This window comes from Watersipora subatra, chromosome 7, assembly GCF_963576615.1.
Source record: "Watersipora subatra chromosome 7, tzWatSuba1.1, whole genome shotgun sequence".
NCBI lineage: Eukaryota > Metazoa > Bryozoa > Gymnolaemata > Cheilostomatida > Watersiporidae > Watersipora > Watersipora subatra.
The window spans coordinates 56188745-56211001 of NC_088714.1; the positions used below are offsets into that span (position 1 = coordinate 56188745).

The 22257-nt window shown below is 35.3% G+C and overlaps 1 protein-coding gene across 1 annotated transcript; it reads left to right on the forward strand.

Moving 5' to 3' along the window:
* The first annotated feature begins 11312 nt into the window (after positions 1 to 11312).
* Positions 11313 to 21191, forward strand: LOC137400914 (serine-rich adhesin for platelets-like). Its single transcript, XM_068087253.1, has 5 exons — positions 11313 to 11535; positions 13049 to 16024; positions 16765 to 16870; positions 18116 to 18228; positions 20789 to 21191. The coding sequence occupies exons 1-5, from the start codon at positions 11313 to 11315 to the stop codon at positions 21058 to 21060; spliced, it is 3690 nt and encodes a 1229-aa protein (XP_067943354.1). The 3' UTR covers positions 21061 to 21191.
* Positions 21192 to 22257: the final 1066 nt, after the last annotated feature.

Consider the following 22257-nt stretch of genomic DNA (forward strand, 5'->3'; position numbering starts at 1 on the left):
AGTAGCCTTAAGGAGCTCATAACTCTGCCAGTGTACAGCGGCATGATATACAAACAGCTAAATCATAGTTGCATATTTGTCATCTCTATGCAAACACTAGTTAGATTCTTGTGGTCCAGAGGTTAATGCAGTTTAACCACTACCGCACAAAGAGACTATGTTTCACGGTGGGTGATAATGATGTGGTAAAAAGTGTCCGACCTTGCCCGGTTAATTTACTGAAACAATATCTCATTATAATATCAGTATGGTAGGTAAACTGTTTTACCACAAAAACAGCTTTTCCAAAAAGACTAACAGCAAGTAACCTACAATGTGACCTCTCTCATACTTGTGACAATATCAAGACTATTGCGTAACTTTTTCTTGAAGCTCAGTGTTTCAATATATGATTGATATGAAAAGGGGTTCATATAATTTAATATACCTAATATTGGCTTTACTATACTGTCGCATTGAATTTTATTATATAATGACATCTGACTAGACAGTGAGTAGACTAAACTATTACTGTCCTGAATGTATCATTAACATGCTTACACTCATTATCTAAAACAGTTTGCTAACAAATTTTTTAGCTTAATAATATTTATCCAAAGCTCTATATTTTCAGTTCATTGTAGTTTTTGGGCTATAATTTACTATGATAAGAGCAATTTCCATCCGTCTGTCGGTTCATCTGTCTATCTGTCTGTTTGTTTGTACCTCTGACCAAAGCTAGAGTTATACGTTAGAATAAAATATCACTTTCAATGGGAGTCAAACTTATGACCAACACACTAAAACCTGCATCAATCAACCACCTCTCAGTACTTCAAAATCATTGTGCAGCTACAATTACTCTATGTGCTTTTGACTCAAATAAGAAAAAAATGCATTTATAAACTGACTAGCAGCTGAAACTAAAAGTACACTGAGGCTTATAGCCACTGACCTAGTTTAAATTTCTTTGCTAGAAAATTAAAAATAAGTCATAACAGACATTTGGAAGAAACTGACAAAAACTAAAGATGAAAAGACTAATGAGGTAAATCAGAATACTAGTAAGATAAAAACAGTATTACATGAAAAGATAATAATAGTGAATATAAAACAACAATTTTCCAGCTTATTCTTTTGACATAAAAGCTCTGATATTAACATACCTTTTTGTTTGCTATACACTGGAATTATGATTAGATTGTTGATCAGAGCTAAATATTTTTAAAATATGAGTGTCTGATGAATCTGAACTAATAAAGTGTAAAAATTAACCAAAACGTGAATATTAAAAAATACAATGTAATTAACTTGGTAACTGATTTGAAAGATTAATAGAGTCAGCTTTTATATACAGCAGCTGTAGTTCAGCAGTTAGTAGGCCTACACTTGCATACCAACAGCCAAACAGTAGGTCAGTGGTTCGAATCTCCGACGAACCCTTGGTGGTGCTAGGAAGGGCATTCAGCCACATTTGGCCCTGAGTTGTTGCTTTTGTTTGTCGTCATACCAAAAATCCTGAAAAAGTGTTAACAAAGCTGTGTGATTGTTTGTTCCTTCATTCCAAAAATAATCACCTTGCCTATGAGCCAAACTATACATGATCAGCATCTTATGTGTCACAATACCCAGTTGTACACTCCAACTAAAAATAGAAAATTCTAAACTTTTGGCTCAATGGTGTACACTATTAGTTACAATTTAAATATAAAAAGAAACAATTCTGTATTTTTTCATATAGGAATTGTTCCAAGTGAATGTTTATTAGTTAAATAGTAATAGTAGACTTCTGGTCAATTTGCTTTTGTACCACCTCATGTAACAAACTGCTTTTTTGTTCATAAAACAGGCAAGGCGAGCGTATTCATATCTATACTTGTATATGTATCTGCATAAGTATTTGTACCGGTATATATATATATCTGTATTTGTACCTAGAAACAAATCTGGTCCGTAATCCCACGGCCAAATGAGCGGAGCAAAGTTTGAGAGTTTTTATGATAAATGCATGTGCACACAACTTACGAAAATTATTCATCAACAATGAGACAAACCCTTGTTTTGAAATCTCATCAACAAATTTAACCATCGTTTTCTAGGGTCGTTATAGTATAATAACAATACAAAACACATACAAACCTATTTAAATATGTTACTAAGTCTTTGTAAACCGTCGTTATTATCTTAAAACTTACCCATCTGATCGGATTATACACAAATAAACAGATTTATTTGGACGAAAATTGCCACAAAACGCTTGAAAAGCTCGGTTTAATAAAAGTTATGACCGAAAATTGAAACGCCAATAAAGCCGTGCGACAGATAGTAGAACTATTTAGCGGTGCGCATTTCACTAGAAAATCTTGCTAATTTCACCAGTCTATGGCCTTGTTTACTTGTAATCAAATTTATTCGAAGGTTTCTGTAATAAACGTAGACCGTTTGAGGCGTAGACCGATTTACAGATACGAATTTGTGGTACACAGTTTATTAGCCTCTGTTTTTTTTTGTCCAATCACCGAAGGTTTCATTGAACTATTTACAACGTTAACCGAAATTCTTTACAACTTATGTACAAGCTAGGGCCGAACTACATGTATGCCCCTTTATGACGAGGCATTCTTCTCGATCTAGCATGGGGTTTGACAATACACAAGAGTCAAGGTCTTACCACGGCTAAAGCTGTCATTGATATAGGCCACCACGTAATGACCGCTGGAATATCGTTTGTTGCTCTCTCTCGAGTTCGAAACATCAATGACTTACTTGTTAACAACTTCGCTAGGGAGTGCATCACTCGATTAGCTATCAATGACCAAATCTTACAACGCAAGAGAGAGGAGACTAGACTGCGCGACATTTAACAGATACTGTATAGCCTACTTATAACAGATATTGTAATATCAACAATTAACCAATTACTTGTATACCTGGTTTCAACCCAACATTACCTCAAAAATAAACTGTTAGTTGCACCTGTTTAGAGTCGTGCTCCCTCAAATTTATTTTATATCATCTCAAACAAGTCTCATTCACACTATACTCTGTCAATTCCTGCTGAGAACTACTTTTTCAACAATCAACAGTACCCTTTCTTTTTTCCATTATCACTTTGGTTGTGGGCTGTATGACAATGGAATTTCTAGTTTTTAAAATGATAAGGAAAAGTCAAGGCTACTAAAATAATGTATACTTGTACATTGTTGTTCTGCTAGCACAGCTCAAAGCTGATTCTTACGCTCCATAAAACTTTGAAGTATCGGCACCTTATGTAAATAAAAATCAAGATTCTGCAGAAAAACTAACACCATTCAAATGCAAAGAAACTGGAGAAGCTTGTGCTAGCTCATGTAGCCACCCAAACTCACAGTAAGAACTGTAAGCTATGTAATATGCTTAGCTTTGGCATGAAGATAAGCTTCAAATGTGCTTGTTTGACATCTTACATCAAGATGTACATAACCTTTTTATTTTTGTTGAAAAATGTTAAACATACATGCATACATGGAGTACAATGTTGCAGCTTGTTGCATACAATATGAGAATTTGTCTTCTTAGAGAAAGCAAAAATGTTACACAACCCTAAAAATCTATTGAGTTGGGCAGTTACTTCTTTATTGGTTAAGTATTGAAATGTGGAGCCAAAATCATTAGCGAGTCAGTTCTCATTTTGCCTCCTAGACCACGATGGTATTCTCATGCAGCAAAACACCTGTAGGGCTAGGCTCAGTGACTTATGTTCAAATAAAATTGCGTAGCTGATTGTCACATAAAAATATCTGTGATCGAAGCCGTTTTGAAAGTGTTGATCTTTACCTGTACAGTGCATTTCGGGAATGTTTTGGATGTGGCTGCTTGTGAAAGTTAAACAGCGCTAAAGCCATGCGTTGGCCATTGACAACTAATAGCGGTACATAGCGCTTTGGTTCCTATTTCACTTATGATAACCTTGTGATCCTGCCACTGATGCTTGCTGCCTATATGGGAACCAGGCTTTAGTAGGTCTAAAAAGTCTTAAACATCACGATGAGCAATCTGCGAAACAATCTATTAACAACATGTTGATAAGCCGACTCAATTGATAACGCTGCTATTGTTGTTTAGCTTATTTTAATATTACATTTATATTCTCACAGAAATGTATGTTTATTTTTTGCATTTTCTGAAAATGTTCTATGCCACACTCTCACTTTTTAAACTGTGTTCATACTGAAATCAGCGTTTATTAACCTGAGCATCTAGGAAAAGGAGGCTAAGATAAGGCTGATGAAATATTAGGTAACTAATAAGAACTATCATTATAAACCTTCTTGCTCGAAAATAACCAGCTGAAACAACAAAGCTAGATCATCAATGCTACCAATAAACTAGAGGACCGAATTGTGTAAACAGCTACACTAGGATCAGTTTAGAATGCCTCTGTTTATCTTGGCATCGTTAATAGCAGAGCCTTCAGTTATTTTGAACCCTAGTGACCTCTGAAATTATTTTCCCATTAGAAGAGCAATGAATGCGGGAGAGCCTAGTACTGATGGCTGAGTTGGCTTGTGTCTTAAACAACTGGTCATAGTTCAACTATACAATGGCTTCCCTTATTTTACTGACTCTCTCCTCCTTTTTGGTAAGTCAACTAAAACGCTATGATTAATTGGCATCATGTGGCATTGTAAGCATTCTTACCATCAATTCTAGTGACTGAAATGCTATATTTGAAGGAAACAGTTTGATAGTTACAAAGCCTTTTTTAGCTAAGTTTTAACTTTGCTGTGTTGTTGCTAAAGGGTAAAGTAACATTATTTTAGACTTGGTGCTTGTGGAAATACTTTTGTAAATGAGATGTTTTGTGAAATTCCATCATTAGCTCTTATAAAAACCATGCCACTTATACAGCCATATCTCAACTTACGAATGCCCCAAAATATGAGAAAATTGAGCTACGAGCAAAACTTTTAACAGGCTAATAATGCCTTTGAGATATGAGAAACCTTTAAGGTACGAGCATTTGAGTTGGTTCACAATGAGATTAAATGGCCAAGTATGTGAGAGACCACTTTTGATAACAGCATAGCTTAGTCTTTCTTGTCAAATCAGGTTAAAAATGTTTAAATTAAGTAAGCTAAAAGTTATAGCAAAAGCGAGGCAAAAAGAGCCAAACCAGACCCAAATAATAAAAACTAAGACTGCGGAAAAATTAAAATTAAGTTTAGTAAAAGATTAAAACTTAGCTTTAATTGTGTGTTTAGTAAGCTAAATTCATCTAAATTCCAAGTTTAATGTTACAGTACATTAGGTAGCCTCACAAAAGTCTAGTGTATTGAACTCATCACTGTCCAGCCTCTCTCACACCACCAAGTTAAGAACTCCATGCAGTACTGCAAATAATTTATGTAACATTTTATTGCAAATCATAACCACCAAATAAGTAATTGTTCCATTTTGTGAGCACAAATACTGAATTGCAACAATTAAAACACATTTTCCATCATAATATCTTGTTTATAGGTAGTTTTTAATATTATGGGTAGAGATTAAATTATATTTAGTTATCTTATATAGAAAACATTGCATTGAGATATGAGCGCACTGACATACAAGCTCTGTCCAGGAAAGTATTAAGCTCATATTTCCTTCAGTTTCAGCCAGATAACTTGTAGCTTGTGTATAGATTTTCAATGTAGAGTGCTAAACGGCATTCACAAAAAAAATTCTTGAAGGTGTTCATTGAGAGAAAGTATTTGAAAGAACATTTTTGAGCTTGTAATCAGGTGAATGCTCGGGAGGCTGGTTCAAAGGAACCAGATGGCGTTTTGAACCCAAATATCTTTAGGCCTAATGACCTGATAGAAAGCACGGATCATATGCGGGTGATACTTGGATAACATTGGCCAAAAGTGTGGACACAGGTAGTGTTTACACAGACTAGTGCACACTGTGCTAAATTGGAATTTATTAAAAGGGTTGAGAATGACAAAAACTGTACTTTATAGTTATATATTTAGCATGATATAAAAGTAATAAATCCAATGTTATATAAATTTTTTCTTCATATTTTCCATATTGCGGATCATACTTGATAAACATAAACTTCTGGTGATTTGTTTCTGGTGATTTGTTGAATTTTCTGGTCTTTTGTTTATTTGACTCGATGAGTCAAATACTTTGAAATAGTAATCCTATGATAGCCCTGTTACCCATGTCTATTGGTCATTTTATGTGAAGGTAACATTCATCTGTAGTAATGATATATATATTTGTATGTACATGTGCGGTGACTTTAAAAGCTGAATGCGCATTGTACATACTGCATGCATATAGCTTACATAATGTACATTTTTATAACATTGTACATTTGTACAATGCACTAATAATTATTATATAAACTTCAAACGTAACCCAGGGAATGGCGTTTACTGTAGCAGACTCACATACTTTTATGACAAGTTGAATAATGTTTATACTGTAACCTGATCTGCACCTGATAACCGTTAGCAATAAAACTTGCCAGTGGGTATCCAAGCTATCAAAAGAGTTAATGAATAGAATGAATTAAACAATTTTTTAAATTGATAACCTTCTCATACAAGAGTTTATAACACGATAGTTACAGATTTGCATCTCTTAGTGAATCACAGTGTTAAAATACTGATCAGCTTGACATTCTAATCACTGAGAATGCAACATCTCATATATGCACCCCAAAAACAGAAGATAAAGCTGTTTTCCTATTTTAGTGCAGCTGAAAATGAGAAAATTTTGAAATATTTAAATAAGTTTGATAAAATAACAAAACTAATTCAATTAATAATCTTGTGTACTTTTATGCTTTGTACAAACATATTGGTTGACAAAATACAATTAGCATTGCAATTGCATAGCATAGCAACTGCAACAGCATAGAATAATAGTAACTACATAGCATTTTGCTACCGTAATAGCAATATAGTTTGGCTATTTTGATAAACCTCTGGAAACAGTAGCGCTAAACCTTTTTATATTGTCTAACAAGAGAGTTAGGTAAAATATTACCTATTAGATTTTGTCTGTTATCATTATTGGTCTACAGATTCATGTAAAAGTCTCAAGCAACAGAAGCAGTGCTGCACTATTGTGTTGCTCAAGGTGTTAAATTTTGAAGTTGAATAGATGATTGCTGGCATAACTACGTTTATATTGTGAAAACTGCATTTGCTATTGACCTCCCATAGAACTTTAAATGATTACCAATGGTTTTACAGGAAAATTACTCTTGATTAAAAAAATTGACTCTTTGGCGATGGTTTTTGTACATTGCAAAAAACTTTGCTGCTCTCAAGCCTATTCTAAAGGTAACAAATGTATATGATGCATAAAGCAGCCATCTATGCTCCTGTAAAACACTGCTGTGCTACTATTAATAGAAAATGTGGCCAACCTAGAAATCATATTACATAGAAGTACACATCATTTATTATTCAAATTCTTGCTAACAGATCACAAGCAGAAAAAGTTTTCAAACCTTGAATCAAATCACTAATTAAAATTTGGTGTTCATTTCAAAGTTTAAGATTAGTGGTTACGTAAAGGTTTTTATTAACAATAAATGTCTTGGCTAAAACAGAGAATCATGAGAAAGTTAGTTAAAATGTGTTGATCAGTACTGCAGCCTTTAGAACACAACTGTCATAAGTATTATCTCTTTCTGTTTAGATTGTTTAGAATGCTACAAAAATTCTTTCTAGTTTACGCCATGGAATTTTTTTGAGAGCAATGTTGATTACGGGTTTGCTAAGTTAAATCAGTTTGTCTACCATCTTTTACGGTAGAGTGAGTATTACGCTGCCTTTAAAAGAAGACAACAAGTGAGTTGACTATATGTAAGTTAGACTCGCTTATTCAAATTATGGTACTGATAAAAGGAAAGACAGTTTGTTTAACAATCAAGATAAAAACAACAGAGTAGCGCAGAAAGTAAAAGTTGAAGGTGTGCTTTAAACCCTGGCTGTTTTTTTCAATGTGTGTCAGTAACCCTGGGTAATCTCTCCAATGATCTGAAGTTTTTAAACTTTTACTAAATTTATCACAATGTGCTCATAATACAATAAGGTTTGGTAAAAAACTAGCAAAAATTTTTGGCAACCCACAGCAAATGTCATCAAACAGAAAAAAACAGTACTTCACCATTGTTCAGGCTAAAACTATAAAAAGTTTGTATGACTTTACAAAACTCATAAAAACATTTACAGTAGCAGCATATTCATTTAGCACTTGTTCTTCATCATTTCATGACTCAAAATATACTGGAAAATTCTAGCTAGCATCATAAAATTCTTTATTTACATCACAATCATTTATGACCTACCAACAAACGATTTGTTTGCGATATTGTTCTAATAAAATTTGTTATTAAAAGAAAGGAAGTAGGTAAAGATATTTAAAAACTGTTACAAATGAAAGTGAAATTTCTGATCTAACATCTTATGCAAGAATCAATTTGATTGGTTTACGCAGTTACTTAGAAATAGATTTTTTAAACAAAGCCAAGTGAAAGCCGGAAACCGGCCATTGGAGATTCTGACACACCCTCTGCAATGCTGTAAAACCAGCCGTTAAGGTTCAAAGGGTTAATGAAGGCCAAAACAGTTATTACTAACAGTCACTTTGGTGAGGAGATCAATCCAATGACAGTCACGTTGGTGAGGAGATCAATCCAATAACAGTCACTTTGGTGAGGAGATCAATCCAATGACAGTCACTTTGGTGAGGAGATCAATCCAATGACAGTCACATTGGTGAGGAGATCAATCCAATGACAGTCACTTTGGTGAGGAGATCCATCCAATGACAGTCACATTGGTGAGGAGATCAATCCAATGACAGTCACTTTGGTGAGGAGATCAATCCAATGACAGTCACATTGGTGAGGAGATCAATCCAATGACAGTCACTTTGGTGAGGAGATCCATCCAATGACAGTCACATTGGTGAGGAGATCAATCCAATGACAGTCACTTTGGTGAGGAGATCCATCCAATGACAGTCACTTTGGTGAGGCGATCAATCCAATGACAGTCACTTTGGTGAGGAGATCAATCCAATGACAGTCACTTTGGTGAGGAGATCAATCCAATGACAGTCACATTGGTGAGGAGATCAATCCAATGACAGTCACTTTGGTGAGGAGATCAATCCAATGACAGTCACTTTGGTGAGGAGATCAATCCAATGACAGTCACTTTGGTGAGGAGATCAATCCAATGACAGTCACTTTGGTGAGGAGATCAATCCAATGACAGTCACTTTGGTGAGGAGATCCATCTAATGACAGTCACTTTGATGAGGAGATCCATCCAATGACAGTATTAAAATGTCACTACAAGTTTTTAGTGATTCACCTTGAATATAAAAGTTGCCTTCAAATTCACATAAATTAAATTTTAAATTTGCATTTTTGCACCTTGGCCATTCTACTTACTCTAAGGTGCAGCACTGATGCTTGTACTAATAATTTTTCAAGTAAGATACGGTTGGAGAGGTCATGACAAAGTATAATTTTGACTGAGTTAAGTGGTTTGAACAATTTTTATTTTGCAACCTTCGTCTAGATAAATCGACGAAAATTAGTATAGAACTATATTGTTTGTTTATGAGCTTACTGCTTCACATTTGTGAAACTTAATTACTAAAACTGCAGTTACTTCATTTTTATAGAAAACTAAGTAAGAATTAAAAAAAGCAATTCAGTTTAACTGTATTTTAAAGTGAATATTTTTTCAATTCTAACCCAAATGTAACTAGAAGTGAGCAAGCAAAGATTTCAAATTATTTAAATGCTACCTATTGTTAAATTCTGAGGACCTGCCAACAACATGATCTAAACTAAAAGTTTTTACAAAGTATATAAAAAATATACTAGGCTGAAAAAATTACAGTTTGAACAGGAAGTGAGGTTTCAATGTCAAGCTATCTGTTGTTATCATTTTGCTGAACGGTTTGAAGGTATTCAGAACAGATTAATTTATTTGATAATGTCTTAGATTTATATTTAAAACCGATATTTACTGTTTTACTAAATTTTCATGTTTGTCAATTAATATTAATACCCTTAGCTACTAAGTCAGTTTAATATTCTGACTGAAAAACTAAAGGAAAGGTCTGATTTATAATAATAATTGCTCAGCTAGTTGAGGTAAGTTAGAACTTAAGAACTGTAGCGAACAGCTAGTGTTGTCAATAACAATGAATCATTTTATGACCTGTTTATTTATTTTGTCAGCATACCTTCCCTATACAAATGATTCATGGTTTACTACTGGATGATGCCAACCTTACTATTTATAAATCTTTTCCGTTATACCACTATCGATATATAAGTGCTGCTCTGTGTTTGATAAAACATAATTATTCCTACCAACGGACTATCATGCAAGCTCTCTGCAGATATAGCAATTATTACCTATAATAAAATTATAACAAGTAGGTTTTCAGTTAAAAATATACTTTTATGATTAAACTAAGTCAGCTGTAAAATCAATCAAATTAAATGTTTTTAATAAAAAATCTAAAAGCTTGTTATTTTATGCGCTTTGAAGCAACTGTACACAGTATTCCTGCTTATCTATTTTCAAGAAATCTTTTTTCTCTCATCACATTTTCACATATTTTTACTGCAGGTATTCACCCAATCCTATTGGCAATGCGCTGCCAGTGGTTGCAATAACTCGCTATCTGTACGGCGTGATGGATACACTGAAACTAAACTTCTGTATTCTCTAGCTACTAATCATATTACTCACATGGAAAATGACAAAAGGGATACTACGGGCTATATTTTGTTGACCCTTCACTCAATCTACACACTCGCAAGAAACAGAAACCAAACAGCTATCGAAGCAAACCCATTTATCAGTTCTCTTGACCAAGCTACAGCATTTGTTCAACTAGATGAACAAAAACTTGTAATCATAGAAAGCAAAAGGAACTGCATTCTATTGCATGACAGACGGAATGCAATAACAATGACACTTGCCGGCAAGTGTCATACCTCAGGACATGAAAATGACTTATTCCTTCAATCTTCGTTTAATAAGCCGATAGATGTGACCACATTAGATAAAACAAAACTTTTAATAGCTGATTACTATAACCATGCTGTTAGAGTGTTAAATTTTGCCAACCAAACAGTCTCAACTTCTGTGGTTTTTCGCAATGATTTTCCTCGAGGGTTAGCCGTAAGCTTAGATAGACTGACTCTCTATGTAACTACTACAATGCAACTATTATCAGTGCGACTGATGGACTTATCAATAACCGTACTCCATTGGCAAAACTCTCTGTCAGTTGATTTTTTTGGACAAATGCGCGCAAGCATACTGTGGAAACCAGCAAAGATTTTGAGGATATCTGAACGTCGACTCTTAGTGGCTGACTATAGAAGCATAAAACTACTAGACCTTAGCGCGCAAACCTACACAACTCTGCGTCCGTCTTTTAGCCCAACGTCTATAACAATTCTTAAAAGCTGTCAAGGACTTGTGGTAGGAGAAAAGACTGGCAAACTCACCTACCTTAAGTTTTCAGGTAAATTTATGATTCTTACTTTTAAAGAGAAAGTTTTTACAGCTGAGGAAATGTGGTGCTCTGATTTGTTATAAAATGAATGTGTGGTTTTATACATTACAACTGTGAAGTTGAATCCACTTTTTCATAGATGAAACATCGTTAGAAAGATACCATTTAATACTATCACTGCTAGTACTATTACTCCTAGTACTACTACTACCACTACTACTGCTACTAGCACCACAACTTCTATTACTTCTGTACCAATACTGCTACTAGTGCTACTACTATTAATATTGTTACTACTACCACTAGTATTGGTAGTAGTTGATACTACCAAAACCACTACTAGTAGTGTTAACTACTACTACTACTACTGCTACCACTTCCACTGTTACTAATACCACTACTACTACCTCTACTACTACTACTATTAATACTACTACTACTACAATGCTATTACTAATACCACTACTACTACCATGCACCTCTACTACTGCTACTGCTACAGCTACTGCTACTGCTACTACTACTACTACTACTACTACTACTACTACTACTACTACTAATAGTGCTACTACTACACGCTTATACTTGTTATTTTATCATTTTTACACTGATCTTTTGTAGTTATAATAATGGCTATTCTACCTTCATGTAACATAAAAACAGACGCATATGTTTAATGGTAATTTCAACAATTTGGTTGCACTTGAACCCTATAAATATGCTACCACAGTAATTAGCTGAAAATCCTGATTTGGACGAGATCAAGAATTTTAAGCTCATAGCAATTTTAATGCTAATTCAATCTAGCTCTTACCAACTTTATGTTAATAATCTGCAAACTATGTATCATAATTATCTTCCATTTAAAGTGATTAAGTTTTCAACTCGCTAAACCCTGACATGAATAGTTAGCATAATTTATTATTTCACAAGCCATTGAATATTAAACCTTTGAAATTTTTGCTCAAATTTAATAAAATTCAATACATTCTATCCTTAACAAACTCAAGCACAACATAATGATTCTAATACAATTGTCATTAAGATAAAGTATGAAACAATGTGACAAGCTGGTTATTGAGCATATAAATTTTCTACTTGTGCCAATACTATTATTATTGCCTATTTACTGACAAAAACAGGGATTTGTTAGAAAAACAGCATTTCAAATCTAAAAATAAACAAAAACTTCGCAGGTATTTCTGTCATAAAAAACAACACAACCGAAACTAGTCAATCAAAGGCACTTTGTAAGTTTATTTTTAGGTTTGTGTGCCTTTGTATGGAGCTACTAGTTATTTGTTTTTGATGAGTTGTCATGCACCAGTTACGATATTTCAAAGCCTTTTTATGAAGTTCTTAGATAAGTCAGAGGTCAATTGTAACTTTATACATACATTCTTTTAAATCTGGAAAACTAATTTGATTACGGTCAGGCATGTGTTTGCCTGCAGAGCTGATCATGTATGTTTACAAAATATTATCTCTTTGTTTGTTTTAAGCAAGATTCATCCTCCCACAGGTAATATAACTGAGCCTGCCCTGAATACAGTGTTTCCTATCACAACGAAAAGACCTAGTTGGAGCATTACGCAATACTTGAAAAATTGGCTAAGAAGTTGGTCTCTTGAGCCAAAAAGCAGTACAGATCAACAAGCAGCAAATCTGACTTTGGCTACTCCATCCACACTTTTAGCTCTGACTTCAGAATCTATTCAGCAATCAACTGGAATCACCAGCAAAACAAAAAGTCACGCTACAGTCACCAAGATTTACAGCCGCACCATTCTTCCAATCTTATCACCGCCTAAACAAAACACCTCACTGTCAGCGAGATCTCGTCAGTTTGCCACTAAAGCTTATTTCTATTTTACAACAGCAAGTTTCAGCACCTCAACCATACAGAATCATGAAACTTTAAGTTGGGATGCTCGTAATGATGAAGTTACTTTTTCATCAGAACCTAGTCAACAACTTTCTTCAGTGAAGGCAGACTTTAGCTATTCAACAACACCTAAAAATGAAATTATAAATTGGAATGCTAGCAGCATTAGAGTTAATGCTTTATCAGAACCAAGTCAGCCACCTCCGAATATGACAACAACGCCTGAAAATGAACTGTTCAGATGGAATACTATCAGTGGTCACGTTACTGCTTCACAAAATACAGTAAATTGGAATACTAGTAGCATTAGAGTTAATGCATTATCAGAAACACGTCAGCAACTTCCAATTATGACAACAACGCCTGAAAATGAACTGTCCACATGGAATACTATCAGTGGTCACTTTACTGCTTCACAAAATACAGTAAATTGGAATACTAGTAGCATTAGAGTTAATGCTTTATCAGAAACACGTCAGCAACTTCCAATTATGACAACAACGCCTGAAAATAAACTTTCTACATGGAATACTATCAGTGGCCAAATCACTGCTTCACAAAATACAGTAAATTGGAATACTAGCAGCATTAGAGTTAATGCTTTATCAGAAACACGTCATCAACTTCCAATTATGACAACAACGCCTGAAAATGAACTGTCCACATGGAATACTATCAGTGGCCAAAATACTGCTTCACCAAATACAATAAATTGGAATATTAGCAGCATTAGAGTTAATGCTTCATCAGAACCAAGTCAGCAACCTCCGAATATGACAACAACCCCTGAAAATGAACTGTCCAATTGGAATACTATCAGTGGTCACTTTACATCTTCACCAAATACAGATCATGAACTTGCTGCTGTGGATAAATCCGCTGTTAACAAAGGTGGACCTTTTACTCTTACTATCAAAGCTGCTCAAATTCATAACAACTTAACCACTTCTGATGCATTAAACATACCAACCTCAGCAAATCCGACAGCAGCAACAGTGAGGATGATTCAAAGCAAGTCTAAGGCTTCATTATTAACTACTGAAAACTTTACTTCATCAAGTACATTCTCATATAAAACTTCTCATACATTTTATTCAAATCAAACAACCAAGTTAACCATTTTGGCACAAAAATCAACAATCTCAAATGTTAAGCCAATAGAATCACACAACACCAGTGACAGCTCTCCTTTGATTGGACTCACAACTACCCATCAGATGTCAAAAGAAATTCATGCTTCTTCTGATGTCTCTAAAGCAATGTTTTTGATGGCAGAAAGAAAATATCCAGCAAGCACTGCCACGCTGTTCCAAGTAATAACAAGACGCCTAAATGAGTCAGAAGACCATGTCAGTGCATCGTCAGATTTGAATAATGTGACTGCTTCAACTCCAATCTCAGCAAAAGGTTTACAAAATTTTGGAAAAGTTTCTGGATTTGTTTTTAATGGGTTTACAACAACCAGTCAGATCCTAACTAAGTTGACCAAACAAAACAAAGCAATTACGTCTAAACCAAGTAACAGGATAACTTCATCAATTACCACCGATGAACCAAACACAGCTGAACTTATAAACTTGACTAGTGGTTTTTATACTGAAGCTACCACAGATTCCAAGTCTGACGCTAGAAGCAATTCTTCTGAAGATTTATTTTTAAAATATTATACAGAATCATCTCAAAATGCAACGAAGCCAAGAACCACTTTACAAAACAAACTCAAAGAAGCTGCTACTTTTTCTTTGTATGAAAAAAATTGGAAATCCACAAATACACCAGTTTTCGAGCGTGTCAATTTAACGCAGCCAGAAAAGAACACTTCTCATCCTATTGGAGAAAAACCATCAATGTATTCTCAGGCTCATTATGAAGTTCTATCACATACCTCTATAAGTCAACCAACAAAATCCTATAGCCAGTCAAAGCTGACACATCCAGCAGGTACATTTAAAGACCTTCAGAGTACAGTTACAAAAGACCTGCCATATGTTAATAATGTTTCGACAGAAGTAAACACAAAATCTCAGAGTATTGACAAGCCAGTATCCGTATCGACAGATTCAGAAGTATGGCACGATAACATTTCAACAATGAGTTCAATCTCTTTGAAAAACACTGTTCATAGTACCGACTCTAAAGCTAATATTTCTTTTACAACATCTACTTTTAATGGAAGCTCTACTAGCAGCCTCATGTCTGCTACAACCATTTTAACCAGTCTAATTACAAATGAACGAAAACCGAAAACCAAGGAATATACTAAAGCAGAATATTTAGCACCCACCACTTTACCAATGCGGACATCAAACTTTTACTTTTCGCTTAAGAATTCTGCTCTGGATGAGTCTTCAGTTAAGTTACCAGAGTCTTCTACTCACAACGTAGCATTTCAAACAAGCAGCGCCGTAACAGAACGACTGCTTTCTAGCACGATTTCACGGAGTAGCCCATCAGTGACCGTTACAACTGAGTCGTCTATAGCACCAAGCCGTAACACTGCTCAAGCTGATAAGCCTGACGCCCCTACAAAAAGGGGCATTACGCCCACCTTCCCTTCTACTACTACTACGAACCAACTGATTGTGGTAATGAACTCAGACAATTCTAACCTGAGTGAGTATAAGCTTTTTTCCTAAATATTAAATCTCATGCCTCAAAAGGTTTTCATGAATTGCTTTGTGCTTCAGCAAGGCGCTTAAAGTTGCACAATGATCGCAACAGGACGTTTTTCAATGCTTTCAGCAAAACTGCGTTTTCTTAAGCTGTTTCTATTTTGAATATTTTGCATTCTTAATTTTTGGTACAACTTCTATCTTTATAATTTTTTTTAAAACATTTTTCTTTCATTTTTTTTGCTGTTCCTTCACTTTAAATGCTGCTTTCTTTTGTATGTTTGTTTTTGTTCTATGCTCTTCTTATTCCTGATTTTGAATAACTTCAACTAAAATAATTTTTATTACTAAAATTCAAAGCTACAAGTTCTACAATATAGCTTACTTTGTTGGTAGAAACTATTGCAAACGTCGATAATTTGGTGACAAAATCTGTTGTTTAGTGTAAACAATATTCAACAAAATGATTTTTGCCTTTGTGAATGTTAACAGTTTTTCTTGTTTGTTTTGTTTTTCTTGTTATGTTTTAAAGGCAACATTAAAAAGGTGGTAAGGTCAACTAAATTCTTCTCAATTGCCCTTAGCCTAGTATCATCGTCTTTAAAAAGGTTTATGAAAAACTAGCCTATAAAATCTTTACGAACAACCTTTTTGACCAAGTAAGGTTTATTTGCCAATTTCTACAAGCTGTTCATCTCTTTTAAATGTGGTATTACAATGTACTTGTTTTATATTTAATAGACGTCACAACTCTGGCATCTGTCGCAGTGGTTGTTCTTGGACTGATTATAATTACTGTCTTGGTTCTAGTAGTCTTTGTCTGCAAGAGAAATCCAGGCCAACGATGGTAAGCAAAAGTTTAATTAGTTTAACTTTACATGTTATTGTTTACAAATAAGACTTCCTGGGTTGTCGCTACTTGAATGCTTTTAGGAAATTTTTAAAACTGCAAAGTTTTCAAATTAGAATTTTCTATAGAATTGACTAACTTTTTGATTTGTTTAACTTACTTAGGAAGCTAACAATAACTTAATTTTGCTCTCATAAATAAAAATCTTTTGCAAAATGTTAGTAATGACTTCAAAATATGAAATGTATTTGGCAGTCTTAATTGCTTTCGAAAAATTTAGAGCCATGAATGCCGAAATTGTGAATGCACAATGTATGTAGGCATTGCAGCAAACCAGCACAAAAATATGTTGAATTTTGTTTTAATGTATAAAAAGTTGTTAAAAGTTTAGGTCTTTAGTAGAAGCTTTGAAAAATTCTTGTGAATTTGGATTTGAATGCCCTTCTAAACTTTATTAATACATTTAACAATGCTGTATATACAAATTCATTGCACTGATTCATATGTTTGCTGCAGTTTTAAGGGCAAACTGGCCTTTTATAAACAGTAGAAGCTAAGTTACGAGCCTCTTTTCATTTTAAGTGTTGTTTATATAATGGTCAGCTAATGATAAATTAGAATTTAAATAATGATACAGCACACTAAAAATATTCAAATTTATAGAGTAGTCAATAATGTTTTATCAAATCTCAAAAATAAATTTACTAAAGCAAGTGAGGTATACAAACAATAATTAAAATAATTGCATCAACCAAATTAGAAGCATTTAAATAAATTTGTTTAGAATGGTAAGCTTCTATGCTGGCGCTACGAGGTTCCAATTCTCTCCACTTTTAGTTTTGTCCCTAGTGTGTTCTAACTTAAAACCTTTTTATCAACTGCTAAATTGCTTGATATCCGCATAAAAACCAAATTTATTTAGCAGAGCTAGTATCTTTCAATCGCGTTAAATAATTTTTTTTGGAAAAGAAGATGAGCTACTATAAATGGGTACTGCTTGCATGTGTGTGCTAAGCATAAAAAATAGCTTTCTAATAGTAAAACAGACTATTGAGTGTTTGCCTTTCTAAAGCTAAAAATTGGTTGCTATTATAGAACATGGTATATGATTTGAATAATTTAAAAAATGACTATTTAATCTCGAAAGTTTTGGGGTTCGTTTTGAGGGAACTGAAATGTTTCGGCACTCGTGGTTAAATTAGGTATCAGCGAGAGTCCAATGGTATAGCTCTGCTGTTGTAGCTGGCACACTCCCTCACAAGATGATCTCTCTATAGAAGCCAGAACAAGCAACACTCGACCCAGAAAGAATACTGCTAGGTCAGTCACATCAGAGAGAGCGGAAGAAAATATATGTGAGTATTACTTCTATAAAAGCCTCTACCTACAAAAATATTATCCTGATATGGACTTTATCCTGCAAAGGACCTCATCCTGATAAAGACCTTATCCTGATAAGAAATATATTCTGATAAGAAGTTTGTCTTGACAAGGATCCTAATGACTAAGTGTTTCGATTCTGCGATCCTTTTGGCTCACATGTTTTAAAGATGATATTTCTAATCCAGCTATAGCGCTGCTAAATTTGTTTGATTATGGCTGTTGCAGCCAATCACTAAATAGTTGGTGAGCCTGATGTGACAGAAAAGTCAATTACTGAATAAACTGGTTTGCTGATTTTAAAACATTTATTAACAAATCAAGCAGAAGTAATCACGACTAAAACATGTGATAAACTAGTGAAGCGCTATAAATCTTATACATGTAGTTTCCTCTGATTCGCTGACAGTACATTGAATAATGACCCAGATATCTATAAATACGTGTAAGTGTTGCTGGATGAGCTGTCAAAGATTACAAGCCAATAAGTAAGAATGGATTATCGCCATAGGTCACTAGGGAACTTGGTCTATTTAGAAGGAAAAACTAACTTCAATCAGTACGCAGTTTTAATATTGCCCTCAGATGTTACTCTGCCTCACCAATGCCTGGTGTAGCTCAGAGTCGCATGTAGTGCTGTGCCCTGCTATGCGAACTCATGCAGGTGTGCAATTGATATGAACCACCATAGGTATGAAATTGCAGAATGACGCAACTAAATCACCGCACAGGCTCCACAAAAGCATTGTCCTCACGGTCACGCATAGTCGTTGGCTTGCTACACTAAGTAAAGCCTGGTTCCCATATCAATTGCGAGACCCCGGCGCTAATCTTGGTCAGCAAAACGCTTGCTACGCTAAACGCGGCGGCTTCTGTTCACATAAAGCTTCATCGCTAATAACCGCATGAAAATGTTCGCTTGCCATGCCGTTTCAATAATGGTGACCTTCCCTGTACAGTGCATTTCGGTAAAGTTTTGCCTGCGACTTTTTGTGAAATTGAAACAACGCTAGATTCTCGCGGTGACCGCATGCAACTACTGGTGGTACTAGGTGGTACCCGGCGAGTAGGTTCCCATTTCACCGCAATAGCTTGCGATGCTGCCGCGAGTGCTTTGGGGAGTATATGAGAACCAGGCTTTAGGACTGATGTGAATTGAGTGCACAGCAAAATATCAGGCTCATTATGTCCCTTCCAGTAGAAAGTAAATGCAAGTTGAGTAGCTACCAAACGCACAAGTAATGATAATTCATTTTTAGGTTGTAATAGTTGCATAACTGTGATTGTAGGGTGCATGCAGAATAGCTTGCATGGCAGCACGATGCGACATTGGTCTGAACCAGACCTAACAATGAATGTTTGCCTAAAGTCTAAAATAACTTTATCTTGTAAACTTCAATTAACTAAGCTATTTGGCAGACCTTAGGCAATCGTCTATAGTATATCAGCAGGCCATTATATGACCAATTGTCACATTTCAAAAAGCTGAAAAATAAAGTCTTGTATAGCTTTTGACTCACATAACCTTAATGCCTGTGAAATATTACCTACAGTGACACCATATGCTACATACATTGAGGTCATATGTTACCTGTGATGAAGCTAAATGTTACTTTTGGCAAAGTAATTTTCTACCACTGATGAAACTATTCACTATCTGTAATATAAAACTTATGTTACATGCAATAATACTACAGGTTATACATAGTGAAACCATAATGCTACTTGAGGCAAGGTCATGTGTGACCTGTAGTAAAGCTACATGTTATCTGCGCTGAAGTAATGTGTTACATTTAGCGAATCAAATTCTTGCCTGTAGTAAAGCTATTTGTTGTCTTTTGCCTGCTTTGTTTCCTTTGTATCAGCCAAAGCATTTGTTGCCTGTTGCGATGTCCTATCTTGTCTGCAGAGAAAACATATGCTACCTGTAAAAAAGTCTTGTATTACCCGTGACAATGCCGTGTGTTAAGACTGGTTTCCATATGACAGTGCAATGATCGTGCGCAGCCCAGTGATCGTGCGCAATGCATTGCTTGAGCTGCGATGCAGTGTTTCCATAACACGCGTAGGCGCCATGCTTGCATTGGACAGGGCGGGTAATTTCCATACTTTTTCGTACGGGAAACCAATTTTTTCGGAAAACAGCCATCCATTTGAATTGCGGGATAGGTTGAAAAGATCGAGCGGTGTATTGTGAGATACATCATCGCTTGCACCTGTCGCAAAGATCCATTCTTTTGGATCCTTGTGATCAGCGTACGCACCTCGCGCGATCGTCATGCATTGATGTTTTCACATCACAGCTGCCCCACGCACGACGTCGTGCGCCTTGTTGCGCGCCTTGCACTGTCATATGGAAACCAGGTTTTACTAATCATGATTTTTCTATGAGAACTTTCATAGCGCTTTATGTAACTTGGTAAAGTTATATGTTATCTGACTTGTGTTAAATGTAGTGAAGCCATTTATTGCTGTAGTAAAACTATATGCCATGTGTACCATCTTCACAATAATAACAGAAGATGTTTTTGACAGATGCTGAAATTGACTACAGCACCGTTACTTCCCCCTTAGCCGAGGAACCATATTCAATTCCAATTCCAAGAGGCAGTCCTCCAGAACCTCCAGCTCGACCACCTAGCCTTGGACTGCAGCAAGCATTTCCACACTTAGTCAAAGCACAAGAGCAACAACAACACGTAAATTTGGAAGAACATAGAACTTTAGAATCAGCTGCTATAGCAGCAACAAACTTGTGCTACAGCGTAAGAAATTCACCTTCTACAGAGGCTGGTTTACCAGACTGAACATGTATTTGTTTTAGTTACTAACTTATAAAACAAAATTGTGATGCTAGTTGCTGTCTACCAAGTAGCAGTATAATTGAATCACCAATCAATAACTGTTGACGCTACGAGATGCTCAAAGCTTTCTGGACTTGCGGATATCACATTTCCATGTAACCTTGATAGAATAATAAAAACTGGTTGTGACTTGATCTCTGAATCTTAATTTTTAAAACTAGTGCTGAGCAACACAGCAAAATGTATATTAAGATTGCAACATATAAATAATAGTCTAACAACATAATAAATAACAACAACCACGGAGGAGCAGTGATTTAGTGGTTAGTACGCTGGCATATAATCTGTAGGTCAGTGGTTTGAATCCCAGAAGAACCACCAGTGGTGTTAGGAAGGACATCTAGCCACAATTGCGCATATGAATCCTATGCAATAGATGCTCACAGTGTAGTTAGTTCCAGGATAAATCTGGTTTGGAATAAAGTGCTGTACATGCGGCAGAAAGAGAACATATTTTTGCATCAAAGAGGAAATGCTACAGCATTTTTGCATTTAAAAGCAGTATGACAGTCGCAAGGTTTCTGGGTTTTTGCTAAAAATCTTCTAGTACAGACAATTTCATTTTAATATGGGTTTGTTTCCTCATGAAAGAAGGGAGCAGCTGTAGTTCAGTGGTTAGTGCACAAAGTGGTTAGTGGTTCAAATCACAAAAGGACCATCGGTGGTGATAGGAAGGGCATTCAACCACAATTGCTCATAGGTATCTCATGCAGATGGCCACAGTATCACTATGTTTCCAAGATGCCCATGATGCACAGGTTTGAGCCAATCCACAAGAGATCCACATCATGGAAACAGCAAAATTTCTCAAGTGATACGAGTTTTGAGGTTTGCAAATCTTTATCGAGTGTTTCATGCTTGATGATGAAAACAGCGCTTCGAATGATGCGCATTAAAATATCGCGCAAGCTATTCCATTCTGAACATCTTCACACTTCAGTGTCTTTTGTTCTATTTGAGGAGCTGTTATTGTTATTGGAGCAGTTATTATTCAACAAGCTAATGTTTCAAATGCTGCCAAGCGTGACAAGACTGTATTGCTACTTGTTGACCTGTGGGGTCAATAATTAGCGATGCAGTTCAGTCTTTTTACCAAAGCACTAGCGCTAAATGTGGGTGGTGGGAATGTTCGTTGAAACA

Bases quoted from the DNA above. Each gene is read 5' to 3' on its own strand.
- LOC137400914 (XM_068087253.1), top strand. From the start codon at position 11,313: ATGCGCGCAAGCATACTGTGGAAACCAGCAAAGATTTTGAGGATATCT. The intron at 16,025-16,764 runs GTGAGTATAAGC...TATATTTAATAG, and splicing joins CTCAGACAATTCTAACCTGA to ACGTCACAACTCTGGCATCT. The intron at 16,871-18,115 runs GTAAGCAAAAGT...CTGCTGTTGTAG, and splicing joins AGAAATCCAGGCCAACGATG to CTGGCACACTCCCTCACAAG.